General features: G+C 38.4%; 1 protein-coding gene across 1 annotated transcript; it reads left to right on the forward strand.

The window, feature by feature from the left end:
* The first annotated feature begins 275 nt into the window (after positions 1 to 275).
* On the forward strand, positions 276 to 19005 carry LOC124406150 (ornithine decarboxylase 1-like). Its single transcript, XM_046881528.1, has 7 exons — positions 276 to 492; positions 1221 to 1297; positions 4625 to 4797; positions 14165 to 14462; positions 15657 to 15896; positions 18534 to 18742; positions 18828 to 19005. The coding sequence occupies exons 1-7, from the start codon at positions 318 to 320 to the stop codon at positions 18937 to 18939; spliced, it is 1284 nt and encodes a 427-aa protein (XP_046737484.1). The 5' UTR covers positions 276 to 317; the 3' UTR covers positions 18940 to 19005.
* The last annotated feature ends 234 nt before the right edge of the window (positions 19006 to 19239 follow it).

Consider the following 19239-nt stretch of genomic DNA (forward strand, 5'->3'; position numbering starts at 1 on the left):
ATAGATTATACTTCCCAGAACTTGATTTGTAGCAGAGTTTCTACGTAACTATTTAACACCGCTTCTTGGTATGTCGACACACGTGAAATTCGACATTCTCGAAATGGATGGAGTGAGGGAACATCACTGAATTAATATCTTTTCACCGCCGCTAGTCCATAGGCAGGTGCGAACCGCGTTGTATGTTTCATATTGGCCGAACACAACGCATATAATTATTGTCTGGACAGTACGCTTATCACTTATATAAACAAGCTCCAGTACTCAGCAGAAACATTCACGTTTAACCCGCAAGTGTCCGCAGTTCGAGTTCTAAAATGATATTTGATGAAGTTCGAGTGATAGACGATACCGAGGACAACTTCACTTACATCGAAAAAATCATTAAAAGCAACGAACAGGAAGATGCCTTTTACGTTTTAGACGTAGGCGATGTCGCAAAACAGCACAGAAAATGGCTATCAACAATACCCAGGGTGGAACCTCACTTTGGTAAATATTTCATTCCAAGAACTCGTTCAATGTTATGTTTACATACGGTTCGAATATTACGTCAGTCAGCTTTAGAAAAGTTTCAATCAGTGCTGTACTACCAATGTGCTTCTCGTAAAAATTTGCGATTCGATTCAAACGTTTGCCACTGTTGATAGGAAGTTAATCGTGTTGCTAACTACAGCCGTTTGAAATTAACCAATCCGGGAACGTTTAACGTCTCAAGGCCGCTGCCGAGCGCATGACGGTCGAATTCCGATTCTCGTTCGATTCTGACTTGTTCTGTTCTGATCTGATGTTTAGCCAAAAATCATTACAACACGAACGCACAGGCACACGCACACATGAAAAAAGAGGAGCTGGAAATTGATAAGGTCATTAGTATTATTTTATTTCAAGCTCGTAGTTTATTTTTTATGATTTGCTCGAAAGCCAGCCAAGGTCTTATGTAATAAAAACGATTGGTTATCTATCAAGAAATCTAAGGTTACCTACGAGTCTCCTTACAGCATTCAATAACTATAAGAAAATTGTTCATAACATTGTCTTATGTCCCCCTCTGAACTCTTAACATTTCTGCCTAAAACAATTTACTATCAAACCTATTTTCCCGAGATATTTGAGCACTTCAGTTGATTTTGGATACACTCCATGCTGGCATTTGCGAAATCCCATAACCTGATTACCTCGGTGCTTATCGATATTATTATCTACTTATTTGATTTCAGCAATAAAATGCAACCCTAATGAAACGGTGATCAAGACATTGGCTGCCCTCAATGCTGGTTTCGATTGTGCTTCAAAGGTAAGACGAATTCGAAGAGATAAATTTGTAAAAAAAAAATGGAGAACATATTATTATATTTATTTACCTTCAATTTATAGTTTGTTTATCTTACGTATTACTGCTAACTCCTAGGGCTGAATTAATAGTCCATGTGATGACTGATTTTTTCGGGCAATTTTCCAACTCGAACGACACAGAACACGCTGTGTATATAGGTTTGGGCACTTGGGGTAAGAAAATTGTTCTGCAGCAGTGTCGATTTAATGCGAGAATTTGTTGGATTGAAGGTTACTGTTGGGCAAGCCTATTATATCGTATGCACGAGTCTTCGATCGGATTTGATCGCACCCGCGTATTTTTGTTACAAACCTAACCTCTTTGAGTTGCAAATTTTTGTTTTAAAACTTGCCGAACGACCAGACAGTATATAACGGCTGAGTGTAAGCGTAGATATGCCAGAAATACATATATTGTATCGTACTTATTTCCTAACCTCAAAATGCTGTGAGAATTATGAATAACAAATATGGCAAAATGTGATTGAAAGCTTCCTTGTGACTTTATGTATGCGGTATTAACAAAAAATAGACGAAATTAAAGGACAACCGACCGGAAGTTTGTGACACTATTTGACATGAGATGACCGGATACGACGGCATATAACATGACATGCCATGACCTGACATGACATTCAATTATGCTTGACAATTATTCAATACCGTTAAATGAATCTACGCACTTTAGGCTAGAAAAAAAACCAATTCGAATAAAGTACTATATACTTCAAATACATGCTAATCCCAACTTAAGCCAGTCTTATCTCGAAATCCTGAAGCCTTGAAAACTTGTGCGCTTGGAGACATTTGATCAGGATACCAAGAAATACAACATATCAAAAATTGAGCTAAATTAACGGAAACCACTAACATATGAGACGAGTGCGGGATCCAATACTTTTTATTATTCTAAAGTCTCGTTTTTTTATAAGTAATTGACGAATTAAAATATTTGTAGAAGTTTTTCATGGATCGTGATAGATTACGGGTACGTTTGGTCTTCTCTTTGTCGTACCTGGCTTTCACGATACAAGCGGCATTTTGAAGTTTTCTATCACTTTTGCCAGGTAATCGGATAACAGGAATAATCAATGACTTTGTTTTATGAATTATGAGAGACAGTCGTTATTTATTAGAATATTTCATCTCAATACAAAATTCAAACTAGATATAACGTTACATTTTCATAGGAACCGACTCATTTAGTCATAATTTATCGATTCGTATAGAAAAAGAATCGAATCGGTGATAATCGAAACTTTGAAAAACCGAATAATAATTAATCGATCAATCTGGCGTCACAAAGATCGATTCTTCAAAAAACGTCGAAGAATTACGCGGAGAAGACAGTGGCAAAATGATTCCCATAAGAGGCTTTCAATTATAATTAATATACCGAGAATAACGGTGGAACTTGGCAGATTAGCATTTGACTGCGAATGCTTTAACCTGTCAAAGTGTCCGTACATTTTATGCAGGCTAGCCTCCTTAACCTTCAGCTGCTGAACGCTACTTATCGAGGTTATGCAGGTGATGCATTTTTTTTCTTCTTTGAGATAGAACAGATTTGATATAGTTGATTGATTCGAGAAGGTTTGGAAAGATTTTACTGTCAACTTACTGATGACTGATAAATGTTACGTCTTATACAACATCATAATTTCAATTGATCACTTGACGCGGGAGAGTTGGACATCTCATGCTACGTTACGATCAACTTTGCTCCCGTAGTCCAGTCGGAATGTAAAAATAAATTAAATACCACATTTTTGTTCGGCGGGGGGGGGGGGGGGGGGGGGGTTGGTACTCCAATTGAGTCATTACCATTTTCAAAGAAAGTAAATTACCACTTTCAGTCAAAAGTAGAAAATGGCCGAAATAATCTAAGTTTACTACCTTTTTTTTTAAAAAATATCGATCATAAACAAAAAGTTGTTGGGACCAAAGCGCTAGAAGTTTAACTTTCCCACAAGTTTAGTTATTTTCATTTTCATCAGAAAGTTGAGAATAAGCGGGTTACTTTGTAAAACAAAATTCACTCCAGAATTCAAGATAGCGGTTGACGCATAAAAAACATTTGGTCGAAAATCTAAATTGAAACTGTCAATGACTCCCCCCCTCCCCCACAGAGAAAAATAAAATTGTAGTGTTCAATTAATGCAATCGTAAAAGTACGTTCTCACTGGGCTAGACTAAAAAAGTTCGGCGGTATTATCTCAACGACCAATAAGGTTTTTATTTTGCACACGCGCAGTTGATGACTCAACCCTTCAAGTTTCAACGTTTGATCTCGGTATATAATCAAATAGTCACAAGAATCCAATCATGCTTGGTATGAATGACAAGCACCTTTTGGTTACAACTTTCAGTTGTGTAAAGGTATTTGAAACTTTTACTATTGCTAAAATTTTCAAAAATATGAACCAATATTGAATGATCGTCACCAGATTTGACCTTTATTATGTCATAATTTTGAAAGGTATTCATCAATTGCACGCGATGACTGTTGTAGCCAGTATGACGCGCGTTCAAATCAGTGTACTGAAATTTCTACTTGACCTCAATGTTGAACTGGAAAACACTGTCAAACTGATATTTTCGGGTTTTCCAACATTCCGCCCATTTTGAAAACCTTAGTATCTATTTCTAAAATAGCCTTTTAATGTGCTGAACATATCCCACAAGTGGTAAAGTAGAATTATTTTTCGTCAAGTGGCTATCAAAAACTACAAAAAAAAATTCGATTAAATTGACCAAAAGTCCAGGAAACTTTGATAATTTTTGAAACTTTTATTATCGTTTCTAGAAAGGTCAGAAATCTCCCGCATATTTATCCTGAGTGTTAAAATGAGATAATCTATTTTGAAGACTAATTTTTTCTTCAATGTATGAAGGAAAACTTGTATCAGATCAGTTATTAGTTCAAACGATTTTCGCTGCTGCGATGATCGCGACGCATACGCTAACGCAAAACTGTAATCTTTATTTCATCACTGATTGGGTCAAAATTTGACACGATCAGTTTGCCTCGCGGGATCACTTTTCTCTGATCTCTTCCGATCATCATCGGCAATGAACGCTGGTTGAGAATAATAATTTAACGGGTTCCTAAACAACAACTTTTCAGATAGTATCTGTAATGAAATCCTCTTTATACTTTTAGGATCTGTAGCAAAATTGTTATGACATAGTCTTTGTAGTCTTACATCGTATCTATCCAACAATCCAACAGTCGAAGTACAAATACTCAAGTGTAATTAGTTATTTTTCTGTTGAACACGTGATGCAGGAAGAAATCAGTCAGGTTTTATCAGCTGGAGTGTCGGCCGATCGCATCATCTTTGCTAATACAATGAAACAGAATTCACACATCAAGTACGCTAGGATGGTAGGAGTGACCAACCTTACCGTCGACAGCGAAGGGGAATTGTACAAAATGAAGAACTTGTTTCCCGAGGCAAAGTAAGTATCTGGATTACTGGCCAAGGTAACAATAGATCCCTTACCAAAAATGACATTATTTAGAAGAGTGCCGTGATCTCCTCATATCGAAGTCCGCGTATCTCAAACACAAAAGAAGACTTAACAGCCCCGTTCTATACATAATTTTAAACAAAAACACTCCATGCAATGCACTTTCATTTGAGGCTGAAATAAAGAAACGTCATAGATTCTACAAAATCATGCCATTTCTTTATTTCTCCGTCAAATGAAAATTCATTGTATAGTATTTTTGTTCAGAATTGTGTAGAGATTGGGGCTGTTAAGCCCTTTTTCGCGTTTGTGATACATGGACTCGATATTTGGCGAAATGTACAACTTCGAAATTGACTAAGGCATTGTTTTTCTTTACTATCGTAACAATAACGTACTGCGGCGCTATAATCGAAGTATCGGCCGTAACCCAAGTAGCAGACTCGTCGAAATGCTGACTATCGTCTAACTAATTAAGCCCTGCATAACTTTAACGGATGAAAAATTTCACTGAAGAGGGTGCCCTCGTCGAAATGGCTGACCCGCAGAATTTTTTCGACTATCTCCGACACGGTTATCCGAATTGTTTGTTCCTTGAGAAATAGGTTAGGATGAAAGCGTAAAATCAATCAAAATCAACCGAATTTTACGCTGTGTGAATCGTGAATTGTGGGCGTGTCAGTTCATTCGATCAAAATCTAAGCCTACATACCTTTATTCTAAATAGAGCATAAGATCGCAGTTCTAGATGCAATTCCGCACAGACAGACAAACACCGGAACATGTGTGTTTTACGCTGCAATGAAAAAGCGACACGATTTCTATGAAATTTTGAAAATCGGCGATTCCCCACGAATGGAGAATTCAGCCTGGTACCATAGTAACGAGAGTTTTCGGGTGTTGTCGGTAACTTTTGAGAGATCGCGCGCTTGGGTAAGCCTACTTTGGCTTTGTTGATTGACGATTAGCGATTATTGCCACCATTTCTCATGAAGAAGCGGTAATTAACACTCACTTAAAAAGAATCTTAGGTAGATCGACCCCTCCAATTTTTATCTAGTTCATCCATGTTGTAATTACGCAGTTAACTGATAAGATACATCTGTAGTTTGATGGATCACTAGAATCACCTTTTTCGGATTCACGGTTTTCATATACCATGAATGCATGCAACTGTAGTCAATCAGACGGCACTTTCTTTTCCTCAATAGCCCTATTAAAATATGCATTCATAGTCAGTAAACAAGTTGAATGAATCCAAACGCCGAGAATACGAGGAGCTGATAATTAGTTGATCATTACAGATAGTCGGAATAGACACGAGACCTATTCTAAGATGCAACCCACGTGCTATTTTTTATAGGTTTTTTGGACCTACAGAAACATGCCCCTCAGTTTCCAACCATGTGAGAGTTGCATTTTAGCAATGAAAAATCATTAAAAATTGAAAATTCGATTTTTTTGAGTTATCTTTTTTCTGATGCGTTTTATCGAAAAATGTTTGGTAAAAAATTTGTGCCTTCTAATGTCTTCTATAAAATAGATCCTATGGAAAAATGATCTAATATTGTTAGTTAAGCAGTTAATTGCAATTGAAAATCAGTTTTCTCATTTTGGTTTTTGCATCCGTTATCGGTCATTCATCGATATATCTTACCGGAACTCATCCATCATGTAGAGGGAACCTTCCCCAAGAGATACGTGCAAGTTTTATAGATCTACGTTATATGGTTGAGCAACAATCTGCGATCTACAAAACTCCGGAGTTTTCAAATTCCCTTTTCCGATAAAGGCTTACATAGTATAAAAAAACCGAGGAGCTTTGTTTCATCATGTACATTCTCGGTTAAAAAAAAAATAGATTTTTGTTCAAGAAAACAACACCGTTTTTCGACGATTTGAAATTTTTGCTTAAAACCAAATAAAAACAACTCCTCAAAACATGCAGATATTTGAAATTTTCAGCAAGTTTCTAATGCGTTTTTTTTTTGGAACGAGCAATTTGAAAAAAATAACTTGCTATATCTTAATTACTACCAGAGATATCCATGTTTAAACGTTATTGCAATTTACCATTGTTGTAGTCGTGATTTTTGCAAAATGCAAATACATTAGCCCTCTCTACACTTTGAGCTGCATTAACAAATTGAATAACTTCCTTAAAAATGGTCGTAGAGAGTTCGTTTTTTTTTCAGTTCTGCTTATTTTTTTCTTGCGAACACGACAATAACCTCGAAAATCAATTTTTCTTAATTCTTACTCCAATAATTATTGTGTTTCCTCGATTTGAATACGGCAATGCCTATATAAATGATTTTTCTATGAATGGGGAAAGGTATAATAATATAATTACATTTTTCACAGACTTCCCATCATCACGATGACTTTGTTATATCCTTGAAACAACAGAAAATTCCGAGAGAGGATTACTTTTTTCGAGTCATAACCTGAAGAAAAAAACATCGAAAAAAGTAATTTTTACTCGAAATTTTTGTAACACGGATTTTCGCGCTCGTTCCCTATACATGTTCCTATGCAGTTCTCTTTTTATCACGAGGAAGTCTGTTTTGCATGCGCGCCTCACGGTCGACTTCGGAAGCTCTTGAAACGACTTGACCGTTACGATGATGTATTTCGAACATCTTTTTTGTTTCGTGCACAAGTCGTTGGTGGCGAAACCTGTTTATTAACTGACTTTCCTCTATTTTCGGAGTTTGTGGTAACTCGACCTGAATAGAATTATTTAGGCCATCAGAGGCAGGCCATTTTTCCGATTTGGTTAACAAGGAACTCTAGGTACGTCAACCCCTCCGATTTCGATCTAGTTCATATATGTTATAGTGGATCGAAAACTAAGAGATTCGTATGTTTTTTTATTTGCTAATAAACGGTTTAGAGGGGTGAAAATCACCCCCAAAAATGGATACCCAACTGGGTGATTTCTTGATGCGCTTGATGGATTTCAATGAAACTAACGCTGGAATGTTTGATTAACAAATAGTACAACATAATATGATAATATTTAATATGAGATAAACAATAATATGATATGAATGCAATTAAAAAGCGGAGAAGCGAGCGGCGGGTCAGTCCCCCCCCCCCCCCCCCCCCCCCCCCAGGCTTTTCGTCGCCGCGCACGCGCAGTGCGGGCGGTCGAAATTGGCTGATCTCAGGCGCGAGTATGGCGCAGCAGCGCTCCACTCGTGAAGGCGCCAGACTAAAGTACCCGACCCTTAGTTCATCGAAAGCTCATCCTTCGGTGTGTACGTACGCTCCCACGACCGTCTGCTCGCCGGAAGACGTCGAGACCACATGCCCAACGCCTGGCTCGACCTTTCGGTGTGCGTGTACCGTCTTCTGACCGTCTCTTCCATAGGAAGATACCGAGACCACGCCAGCCGACGCGACGCCCGGCGGTCCCTCGAATGCACCCAAGGACTATTGGTTTATTTGGCATTTCTAAGGAGCTTGTCCGAATTACAGGGCTCACACCCTTATTGTGAACTGATGGCTCTTACGAACTCGATTCTCTCTTTCATGACGCGATGAAAGGAAGGATACGCCTTTGCGCTAGATAGCACAGTGTTTAACGAAAAAAGGGAAGTTACATGAGAAATAAACAGTCAATTTTGTATTAGAAATGAAAACAAAAAAAATCGCTGGATTATGGGTTGGCGACAACGATGCTATTGTGAGCAGGCGCGGCGAAACACCTATGGCATATGTGGAGCATTCCATATCTGAAAATTTAGTAGGTGTGGAATTCCACTTCAGATATCTGCAGTTTTGAAATATCTAATTTTGTTTCAATAACTTGAATAGCAAGGAATTTAAAGACAAAGAAAATTTATTGACCAACGTGACGAGAATTGAAATTGTAAATGCGGATGAGCTTTCAATTAATTTATTTTCGCGTATAACATTCAAAAGTAGGCAGCACTCACAACACGTACTCACACAGTACCCGCTGCGCGAGTAACGCATGCGCGTCACTGAGGCTACTTAACCTACGCATTCGAAGGTATCTGCGTGCGCCGGTCGCTGGGGTGTCTAACCTACACTGTAAGATACTCAACGACGGACCCGTTTTATCAATGTGCGTGAAGCTCCGTTGTGTTAGTGTTAGTATACCGACATGATGGACAAATTCATTGTGAGGGGGAAAAAAGAGTCAGGATTGCAAAAAGAAACGAATAAGCCTGATTCTATCCCTGCTAGTGACCCCATCCCAACTTTTCAAAAAAAAGAACCTGAAAAGAATTGTAGTGAACAGTATTCGATACCGTTGAAAAATTAAAAATCTCTCAGTGGTATTGTCAGCGTTGACTTGAACCAAAATCACTTTGAATCGACCAAAAGCCCAAATTGCCGAAAAGAGCAACGTAAGTACTAATTGAATACTGAATAAATATTTTTTATATAAATAAAGAAGGCAGATGTTTGCCCATAAGAGCGAGCAATGGTCGATCAGCTGACATACGAATGCGAGAGAGATAGCTGAAATTTTCGGACATAGATTTCTCGAAGATAAATAATATTCAAGGCGAAAGAAAAACATCAAGCTCTGCGTCAGTGAATTCTTGAGGGTATGACGTTTTGTTTTTCCTTTTTAAGTGTCAACAATCTATGAGAAAACTGTCCAAACATTTGTTAGTAAAAAAGACAGTTTACATACATTGAAATCTTGGTTGGATCGATCTGGATGTAAATGGATTCATCATGACATTATCAACGAGATTTTCGCCTTAACAGCTGGGAGAATAACCAGTCTGAATGTGGAAGAGATAAAATCAGCACCGTATTTTTCCCTTATGATAGATGAAACATCCGACGTTGCGCGACTAGAGCAAGTTTCGATTTACGTTCGCATAGTTTCAAAAGATCTGTCCATGAAAGAGGGTTTTATGGGTTTCATCCATACAGAAAGTACGAAAGCTGAAACTCTTTTCAAAATAGTTGATGATTGCTTACGTAAAATCTGGATATAAAATCATAAGGAGGATAGTGCTACGACGGTGCAAGCAATGTTAGTGGAAAAATGCCGGGTCTCTAAGCACGCATCCGTGAAATTGAACCCCGTGCACTATTCGTCCATTCCTCCGGACACACCTTAAATCTTGTTGTTCAAGATGCAATCGAAGATATTACAGCTGTACGTAACTTCATAAGAATTGTTAAAGGAATGATCAATTTCATACGTGACTCTCCGTAACGGCAAGCCGAATACAAACGGTTGCAATCAGATGGAAGTCTTACTTTATCTCAATTTCGTCCAACAAGGTATACTTTACTGTACTGCATCAGATTATATTAGCTTCAAATCTTTGATACGATATTCTGATCAAATTTTAGGTGGACTATGCGCATGAAATCGTTGAAATCGATTTATGATAACGGAAATTACGAAGCTGTTCTTGAATTCTTATTGGCTGAAGGTCACGATCGCGAGGTAGACTGTAGCGTATCAGCAAAAGCTGTAAAATTTTTGCTTGATATGTAATCATAGTTAAAAACGTCGTCCGCCATATAGGGTGGCGGTAAAGGGGTGATCTGTCACATAGGGTGACTAAAAGGGTCGTCTGCTGTACAGGGTGGCGGCAAGTTTGATCTGTTACATAAGGCGGCTGAAAGTGGTAAAAGGCTATGTAGGATGACAGTACTATTGCCCACATGAAGTAGCTGAGTGACGCGAGTCAACTTATCGAGACATCGACTGCTAGCCGGAGCAGACGTCTGAGCGCATGCGCCGACGATAGCCGAGCGCATGCACCGATGACAGCCGAACGCTTCTGGAGAGAAGAGAGGGAAGACGATTCCCGGGGCTAGCGGCGGGAGTGATCTGCGCTCAGATTTCAGTCATAACACGTATGTGTTACGGAGAAAAACTCAAAATAAAACTCTGGAGCAATTACATACGCTTGGGTCTTTTCTCCTTCCTCCGCCATCCCCCTCAATTACGCCCGCGTGCGGATCGGTCAAGTTACAGTGTGAATGAATCATACAGTGAAGTGAAAATAGTTTTGGATACTTTGGTACTCATGCGCGACTCCAAATTTGAATCAATTTGGTTCATGACGGTGGAGAACATCAATCGTCTTGGCATCGTGTTACGGTGTTACCGGTCTTAGTTGGTCGAATTACCCTTCGGTGGTGGTTGCAACGCTCTCCAGCTGGATGCTCAGAGTCGACCAGGGTCAGTCTAGAAGGGAATAGGGTAATTAAAATACTCGGACACTTGATCACGATAATAAATGTAATCTACTTACGGTGTCTTGTGGGCTGCTAGAGAAATATAAATACAAGAGCGTATACTGCAATCAACTTGGTTTCCGTAATAATTAAGTATAAGTAACATATATATTGTATCGACCAGCTGGTTAGCACGTTTGCGCTGCCAGCTGAGCCGCATACATAAGGAGATGCTAAGAACATACCCGAGTCAATTCGATGGCTGACGAACACTCTTGATCGGTCTGATCCAGGTCTAGGCAGAACAGCGCTCTACTGATTGCGAGTCATTTCTGAATAACACAGACCAGTAGGCAGTAAAGCACTCCTCTGAGTCGTATCTGATTTTTGTAGACCGAGAGGCGGTATAGAAAATTCAAGTCATTCAGATCAAATCCATAGATTGCGTAGCGCATTCTTTTCGAGTCAGCTCAATTTCAACTTGTGCATAGCGCATGTTAAAGGTTAGCAGCAATACCGACGAATACTAGCAGTTTTATAGTTCATGTACTTTTTGTTAATTATTTTTATTTATTTATATCGAATTTCTGAGATATTCACATCCCTTGAGTTTGTTAATTAAAAAGATTATTTTGATGTCTAATACAACGATTCTGTTTCTCCATCCGACATAGTTGTGATATCGATCAGGATAGATACAGTTTTGGTGAACCATGAACGATATCGGCTCCAATTAAAACACACGAGTCCGCGATCAATCTGGGGATTCCAAATCTGACAAACGGCACGGGGTTAAAACCCTTGGTCTGTTAGACAGTCGTTGTAAGCTAGCTCAGGAATTCGATTGGTAAATCGATTCAGGGACGTACCTCCGGCGTAAAACACCTGTGTGCACGGAGTAGTGATAGCGAAAGGGCTGGCGTAACACATCTACCTCTTCCACCAGGAATTCCGAAGTCCGAATTGAGTCATATGTGCAGCTCTGGATCTAAAAAATCCACAACGCAGTGCTACGTGTCTCTAGTTGGGATAACTAAATCTCCGCACACTGCAACTCCGGTATAACAAACCCGAGTTTGCACTAATTTAAGAAAATAGACAGTCTTAGGGTGTCACGGGATCAGCAAGATCGGTCCTTACTCTCACCTAAAAAAAGGAAGCTGCAATTCAATTCTGCTTGGCTTTTCAGCTAGTAGCAGCGGTAAAGCACCCATAATAACGAACGATTCTTCGCACGAGCTATATCAGCTTTTACTGAAAATCGGACACGTTACAATACATAATACATAGCGAAAGGAACTTCGTTCCGATCGGGTGTCCCATGACACCTCTCACGTTTTTTTAAACTATCAGACGAATACCTGAAAATATAATAAGAATTTCAGAAACAGTGTAAGAGAAAATTACTTGGAAACTACAGAAATTGACATAGACTATGGGGAAATACTTATTCGAAAGCTATGAGGTCGCTCATAAATTCGAAATTAATTAACGATACGATGGCTTCAGCTGGTAATGTTTTGCAATGTGTTGAATAAGGGTCCTGTACTAAGATATTGAGTGTCACCCCGCTGTGTGCTACCAACATTTTCGCTAGATGTGGGATGGTGTATGTCCTTTGACGTTGACGTTTGCTCCATCTCGTACGTTGGGCAGCCCTTACTTCTGAGAGACCAGCCGGTTGACTATCGTTGGGAACACTTTGCCAACGATATAGGTGAAATATACCGGTAAAAAGTTTCTGGCTGAAAAATGACGACATGGATACATGTTAAATCATCTCCAGCGGTAATGTCGTGCTGAGCACTGCGCATTTGCTCATGAGCCGGTCCTTGCTGATGGAACGCTGTATCAAATTCTCGGGATACTATCGCCCATGATACCACTAGTAGGGTAGTTTATTGTCCAAGGCCAAGGCCGGGTAGTCTAAGGGATGAGAAGTTGTTGATGCTCGTCTCACACGACCATGTACGCCGTCTCTACGGCATCCAGGATGCTAGGCGGCTGTCGTCCTCGGCAGAAGTTGTCACTTGGCTATCGGGAGGATTTTTTTAGTGTTTTGTGCAAATTCCTGTACGCAAGCAGTCGAAGAGATATAACAGATTCAGGCAAACGGTAGACGCTGGTTTAAGTACATGAATCCAGCGGAGGGATAAATTTTAGGATCACCAGGGCTGCTGTTGGTCCCTTATTGGTATGGTTTATCGTCGTGCTGGGTACCTTGTTTCTTGCGCTAAGATCAAAGATACAAAGATCACAAAAAAGAATGAGTTACTATTAGTTTCTACTAATGAGTTACTATTAGGTTATATCGACTTTGCTTCGAGTATCCTAACAAGAACGCGGTTTCGGGTTTTTCGTTTGAAGGCTGCTCTTGTGACTGGCTATATTAAAACGCCACGTTACAATACCTATTCTTAGGAATGGTTATGATTTTTGTGCGAGCCCTGAAGTGTAAGAATTTGAGCTTAATTCTTTAGCTTTACTAGGCTATTTTACGATGAACTCAGTATAGCCAACCTATGTACCGGAACAAAGTATACACACTGTGACCAAATATACAAACTCGTACACTGTTGACTGTTAATTCACAACCAAGCGGTCATTCGTGAACGTCTGCAAGTTGACATGTAGTCAGCAATCGGTTTTAAGTACACCCAATATATCAGTTTTCGGTTAGACAACTTCCTGTTTCAGCGACAATAAATCAAGTATGAGTCGACTGTGCGTTACTTGGGGAGTCATACTGCTACTGTTGTCATTGCAACTCTTTGACACGCGCTAGTATCGGCAGAGACTAATAGCATTATTTCATGAGATATATTTTCAAAATTGTAATTGTTATGCAATTGGGGTGAGCCCTTTAGACCGTTTATTAGAAGAAAAATATACGCGTTTCTTAGTTTTCGAAGCACTACAACTTATCTGAAATAGATAAAAATCGGAGGAGTCCATCTACCTAGGGTTCCCTGTTAGTCGTAAACGTTTTCAGATGTTTAAATGGGTTATTCTTTGTCTGCGCTTGATACCTTCCTGAACATATTGTTCAGGTTAAAAACTGAGGCGAACTGAACTCAGTCGGCATTGATCGCAGCCAAGGTAGAAGAAAATACTGCTATTTCTGTACATTCATTTTGAAAATTTTTATTTTTTTCTTCTGCTGCAGCATTATTATCCGTTTCCGGTGCGATGCGTCTGTAGCCGAGATAGAACTGGGTTCCAAAAGTGGCTGCGATCCAGGCATCGAAGCACCAAAGCTAGTAAGAAAAACCAGAGAGCTTGGGCTGAATCTTCATGGGTTCAGTTTCCATGTGGGAAGTGACTGCGGTGAACCGATGGCTTATGGCCGAGGAATCGGTATCGCTCAAAATTTGATCAAGTATGCAGAGTCACAGGGTTTCCAAAATGTCAAGCTACTCGATATTGGAGGAGGATTTCCAGGCGCCGATAAGTCGATCGACGAGGTTGGCATTGAAAATTAGACCATTTTAGGAAAAAACTAAGAATTGTTGATTACACACTAAAAAGAAATGATTACCCTCAATCTTTAATCAATAGCATCAAAGAGGATAGAAGACATAAATTTTACAAGAGAATCGAAAGCGAATCTAAGATCAATGACCACATAAAGCTTACAACTTCCATTCCTTATGGTTAAGATCTTTCGCATAAAATCAAAAAAGTTTTGTCACAAGAAGGTATTAACGTCGTTTTAAAAATCACCAATGACTCACAGTGCCTGTTCTCAAAATCAAAATGAAGTACTCCCATTTTAGAATGAATTAACACAATTTGTAAAATAGAATGTACAAATTACTCCAAATCATATAATGAACAATCATCACAACACCTCAAAAACAGAGTTTTCGGTCACAAATCAAATATTAAAACTCTAGATTCTGAAAAATGAAAGTGCTAGCATGTGAACAAAATGGGCACAAAAGGATCCTAAAAGAAATGATTCACATATGAAAAAACAATAATACTACTTGCAGTAAACGAACCGATGTCCATATCCTTAGTGATCTATTTTGGGACAATGTCCGGTAATGTATGCGTGTAATGTCGGTAAAAAATTACCGGCATGCGTGAAAGGTCGGTAACAAATGTTACCAAAATGAGATCTCGGTGTTCTTCATAATCGAAAACCAGATCAGCTGCCATTTCGTCATTTCGCCATCAAATCTCATGAAACTGGGCTCAAAATGTGTATTTCATCACCGCCGAGTGGCATCATACTGGATAGTTCGATCCATTCAGTGCAACTGTGAAAATTTGGCCAATTTTCGTGGGTGGTACCCAATCTGTAATTTTTTTTTCCAAATTTTAAAAAAGTAAAAAGTCGCTCCACTTTTTGCCAAAATAAGGCATTAACTGCCCAAGTTTCACTCTGATTGCTTGAGCGGTATAAGAGTTTTGCATCCCCGCGTTTTCGAGGTGTACAACAGGTCTTTATAAGCACATTAATCGCGAAATCTGGAAATTGAAACATTCTACAAGTTGATACGCTCTAAAATAATCTGGCCCGCTCTAAAACTTTTAAGTTTCGTATGAATATTTTTCTGCCAACTCGTTCCATTAATGAGATATACATTTGCTAGGGGTGATTGAAAGCGACTACGAGCTGTTTAACTACTATTGAAATCGATTGGTTACAGATTGCCGAGATTATCAACCAGGCCTTGGAAGGGCTGGATCCGTCGATAAGAGTAATTAGCGAGCCAGGGAGGTATTACGTTGCGTCAGCATTCACCCTCGCCTCCTTCGTGTTCGGTAAAAAAACCATCATCGAGGGAGATGAGACCCGAAACATGTACTGGATGAACGACGGAAACTTCGGATCATTCATCGACCATCTATTGGAAATCAAAACTAACATACCGATTTCTTTGAATAAGGTTTGTCGTTTGCCAGATTTTTTCCTAACTTAATTCTCACTCTTCTACTTAATTCTGACCTGAGTATTAATTAGATAAATACTCTTGAAGCACGTATCTAGACCGACCAAACTACGTATTAACATTCAATACCATATCTTTACAAATATTCACTTGAAAGCAAAGTTCAGTTTTGGAACGGACGAATAACAGACTGCTCACATATTAATACTCTTTTTGTTTTAATTGATTTTATACAAATGATATGTTTGTGACATTATCTCATGTGTCCACTTGGATAAAATACTTAGGAGGATTAGTCCTTCTAAATGCCTTCAATAACCTTTGTCGACGTTTAAATTTTAGCTATGAATTAGAACAGAAAAGGCAAGTCAGTTTTTTAGACACTTCAATTACCATTGACGAAGCAACAGTGATAAGAAACTGGAAAAGAAAAACAACTTGGTCAGGAAAATGTATTTTCAACTCACATCATCGTATAAAAAAAGTGTAGCGATTGGATTGTTTGACAATATTATTGCATTATCTCATTCGAGGTTTAGCAAGAAAACCCTGAAACTTGTAAAAAATACACGAACACTCACGCACAAAGGGTGAAAAAATTTGATCATAACTCCAAACACGAAAATCTAGACCTCATAATTAAACTACAATTTCACCGTAGCTTCTATTCCTTTTGTCAACAGTCTATCACAGCGTATAAAACACATTCTAAACAAAAAACAAACCAATGTCACTCATATCTCGAAGACTTTCTAAACTGCTTATTTTTTTCTCTAAAATCTATAACTACCATTCTTGATCAACTCAACACAATTTACAAAATGTACAATGTACAAAATGCTATATCGGACAAATCCTCTCAACACTTAAACAACGAATTTGAAATCACAAGTATGATATGAAGTCACATGATCCTCACAAATCATTTCTAGCTTTTCAATTTAGATGATGTCAAAAGCATTGGCCAAGAAAATAATTGGAATTAAAGGTTGATGAAAGAAATGATCTACATCTCAAAAATTAACATTGTTAACAAAAGAACTAACCTTCAAAATCTTAGCCATCAATATTCTTACGGCATTCAAATTCAACAACACTTTTCAACTTTAAGCTTTCAGTTCACTTGAATTTAATCTTTGACTCCGTATCACTACGTAAGACAAAAATGAACAATATCGGCTCAGCCATCTTGAATATCGATCTTGGATATCGCTAAGCTTCCTCCTCGATCGCCATGTAACGAACATTTCAAGCGCTTAGGATAGTCTCATTACGCAAGTTTAAAAAAAATAATATTGCATCTACCGCTGGTAGTCACACTTCATATAATCCTAATTAGCAATCTATCTAATTTTTTTCTCCAACAAATGTAACTTTTTTTCACAATTTATAGTATCTTTGGACCTCAGGTGTAGTTGATTCTGCAATGATTTAAGTAATAATTGTTACCTCAATTTTCTTATCTTTTTTTGCGTTTTTAGCACTTGATCTTGTGATTCTCTCTTACCTTGTCTCTATTTTCTTATCTGTATCGCATTTCTTATTCCTGATTTGAGAATCTTTCTCTATCTAATTGCAATTCTTCACTTAATATCGCATCATATCGTCTAGTACCTGCCCAAAAAAACTTAATTATCGCTTATTTCCGTTTCTGTCGTTAATCTTATTATCGCACAGACCGATTCCCTACCACCAAAGTACCGCAGCCTAGGTTTCTACGTAAACCAAATTATCGATTATTGATCATAAGTTCACTAGATCTCGGATATATCGTACCATTTATCATCCAATAGCTTAATTCTTAGTCTCGCAATTCATGTCGCACAAAGTATTCGTGAATGCTTGTCAATACCGATAACTATCCTAAACGATATCTGAATTAGACTATCGCAATAATGTGGTCAATTAAGCAGGAAGTAATTTTCTATCCGAATTCTCGCACTCTTACTATTTCGTTCATTTATTATAGAATTGTAATAAAATAACACGTACTCTTCAAGTTTGACTTGATCACATATCACACCTATCAGTTTCCGTTAGCCGTGACTTGTAATTATCGCACCTCGATACTGTAAATTTTCAACCTTTGTTAATTCTTGTTTATTGTATTAATTTTCTCTATTATAAATAATATCTAAGATTGCTGTTGCATGCTTGTCATTCATTTCTGATTATGGTAAATCTGCTGATTGTTGATTATCGAATAATAGTATCACGTACTGAACTTAAAGCTGCTCTTTTGTTTATCGCATTAATTCGTATTGCTGAATTGTTTAACTTTCTCTTTTTGAGCGTATCTACGATTAACGTATTACTTGCTTTTCTTTTATGTTCTTTGTGGTTACCCCGCGCTCCTCTGCCAGTATCTTGTCTATCTGAGTTAGTTATGCAAGATCGTCGCAAGATTTGTTTTACCGTTTCTCTGATCTTTTCTCTTTCCCAAAAATTGACATAGTTGCGTCTGTGCTTAACATCACCTTTTTTCTTCCCACAACTAACCTGTTTCGTACAGTAACAGATTAATTGGCCTGACCTTATCTTACCGTATCTTAATAGAATTAAAATGTTACAGTATATCCATGTGAAAACTATATTCAAATTCTTACAAATTCAATGCGATTTGTTTCCTTTTAGCCGGTAAGTGAAAAGAAGTATTTGTCAACCATTTGGGGACCAACGCTCGACCCTTTTGACTGCGTAATTCGTGATTATTGGTTTCCCGAACTTGAGATCGGTGATTGGTTAGTATGGCCAAACATGGGTGCCTACACTCTTTCTTTAGCAGGAACGTTCAACGGAATCCTTCCGCCGGCTGTATTTCCCTTCATCAAGAGGGAAGCGTTGTGAGTTTGTCTGAAAATATACCATTGCAACTACTAGCGCGGAGCGCCAAGATGAGCACTCATTTAAATGAATATGATTTCATAGGAACTTGTTAGTCTTGGAACAAAAGATACATCCGAAAATTGGATCTCTTCTCGGAACTGAAGGGAAACACTGGGATCAACAATCAAAAAGTACATCACTGACAATAATCTAATGATGGCAGCCAAGCATCTGTAGGTTATGTGGAAACGAAACACCGTTATTCTTACCCGCCAGTAACAGTTCGAGGCGTTTGTATAGAATTAGAAATGTCGCTTTCCTGCCTTCCAACACCGTTCTTGGACAGGCAGTTCAATTAATGTTAAGATGATATGTGGATTTTAGGATACATCTTTATTATAGCCTTTCAGAAGTGAAATTAAAGATTATATTGATTGTATTACCGCCTTGACGGACCTTTATTATTATTGTAATGTTGCCCCCGTAAGGGACTTGGAAGTTATATTTTATTGAG

The sequence above is a fragment of the Diprion similis genome, chromosome 1, assembly GCF_021155765.1.
Source record: "Diprion similis isolate iyDipSimi1 chromosome 1, iyDipSimi1.1, whole genome shotgun sequence".
Taxonomy (NCBI): Eukaryota; Metazoa; Arthropoda; class Insecta; order Hymenoptera; family Diprionidae; genus Diprion; species Diprion similis.

Excerpts from the sequence above, each read along its gene's own strand:
- LOC124406150 (XM_046881528.1), top strand. The coding sequence starts at position 318 with ATGATATTTGATGAAGTTCGAGTGATAGACGATACCGAGGACAACTTC. Across the intron at positions 14,463-15,656 it reads CCGATAAGTCGATCGACGAG|ATTGCCGAGATTATCAACCA; the intron begins GTTGGCATTGAA and ends GATTGGTTACAG. Across the intron at positions 15,897-18,533 it reads TACCGATTTCTTTGAATAAG|CCGGTAAGTGAAAAGAAGTA; the intron begins GTTTGTCGTTTG and ends GTTTCCTTTTAG.